Here is a 1,648-nt window from a genome sequence, read left to right as displayed (position 1 = left end):
CTCTCTCTCTCTCTCTCTCTCTCCGAATATGAATAGAGTAGCGGGGGCGGTCGTGTCTCTCGAGAAAGGTCAATTATGGACAAGAAATCTCACCCCGTGTGTTCGAGGGTGATAATTCTTTTATCAATGGGGCCTGGAAGTAGACGCAGTTGTGTTGATATCATCAGCAAACGTATCTGAGGGCATTAGAGGCCCGGCTTTAGGAGAAGCTTGTCCGTGGATGACACAACATGGCGGTGAGTGCACTGTGCTTTAGCCAATTTTTTTGTCATTGTAGTAATACAATAATTTGTATTTGTTAACCGCTCCTTTCAACGCTGAAAGGCTTCTTAAGTGTCGGGTTCTTTTTCACATACGGTGTTAAGTTCGTTTCCGATAGATAGGACTCTACCACGCGGGAGAAGAGGAAAACCCTTGAAAACTCCCCCAAGCAACTCAAGTTATTGAACGTCCCACTGGGGATTCAAACCAAGGTTATCCACACCCTAACCGAGCATGATACCTACGTAGCAAACAGCATTTCCATGCTGAGATTTCTTCTCTCTCCTTAAAATAGTTCAAACTATATCACAAAACCAGAACACAAGAGATACCGTTGCGAACCGGTACCGGTAATTGTTCTTCTACCTAGGCTAGATCTCTGGCTGAGTGGCAGAACATCTACATGCAGGGACTGCTGCCCAGAATTAAAATTAGATTCTACCTTTATAAATCAAAAACTTAAAATCGCTTCCTAGACGCTGTAGCGTTAGTAGTCTGGTTGTTAGACTGTTAGACTCGCAACTGAAAAGTCATGGGTTCGAACACCGTCAGGAGCCCGACTTTGGATCCTTAGAGTTAGAGTATAAATCTACCTCACATCACCCAGGTTGGAATGGTTTCCCGGCTTCAAGCAGCAAAGGATTATGTCAATTTGTTAGTGTTTGAGCGCTCAATCAGCAGCTTTCACGGTATGTTTCCCGAGAAGCCGAGAATCTTACTGGATGTTCTAGGGACTGCTGGGGTAATAGTAATAGTACATATTGTTAAGTGCATAGAGCTTTCTGTTGAGCTGGGAGATGCGCTATACAAATGCTATGTATTATAATTATCTATATTGTGTCGATGGTAGAGTGAAAAATTGATATTTGAACTTTGTTATCTTGAGAATTTCAATGTAAGGACACAGATCATGTCAACGGACACACGAGAGCGAGAGTGCCCCAAACAGGTTAAATTTAATATTATATTATACAACCTCTGTAGAGTGGGGTGGGACATTGCCAGAGAGACGATCTCGAGCTCACGATCTGTGCAGGTTTTTTGTTTGTTTGTTTGTTTGTTTGTTTTGATTTGGGTTAGGTTTTGTTTGTTTTGTTATCGCATCAGACTGTTTTCAACTTATTAGATATGATACGGTTAATATTGAACTCTATCACTATCTGACGACGCTGACTTCTGGCCCACAGTACACGTACTTTGTGTATTCACAAATGTTTTACCCGTGTTCGAGTGGTCCTCGTTTCACCACAGTTATTAATATCTCAAGTAGATTTATATGAATATCTAGTCAAAGTTGATTTTTTCTTTTGTTATCTCTCTACTCAAACTCAGCACGAACTGATTCCTCGTGAAGTAGCTCGTAAAACTTCATAAACCCCATCCAGCC

General features: G+C 41.7%; 1 protein-coding gene across 1 annotated transcript in view; it reads left to right on the top strand.

Annotated features, from left to right (window-relative positions):
* Positions 1-152: 152 nt before the first annotated feature.
* Positions 153-1,648, top strand: part of LOC101855350 (solute carrier organic anion transporter family member 2A1) — a gene marked incomplete in the record, with an annotated part of 25,504 nt that continues 24,008 nt past the window's right edge. Inside the window, 1 exon segment of the mRNA XM_005101826.2 lies at positions 153-236. Coding sequence (XP_005101883.2) covers positions 231-236 — 6 coding nt within the window.

Source organism: Aplysia californica, unplaced genomic scaffold (genome assembly GCF_000002075.1).
Source record: "Aplysia californica isolate F4 #8 unplaced genomic scaffold, AplCal3.0 scaffold00300, whole genome shotgun sequence".
Taxonomy (NCBI): Eukaryota; Metazoa; Mollusca; class Gastropoda; order Aplysiida; family Aplysiidae; genus Aplysia; species Aplysia californica.
The sequence above is the reverse complement of the archived record's forward strand: the minus strand, read 5'-3'. Positions and strand labels throughout refer to the sequence as shown.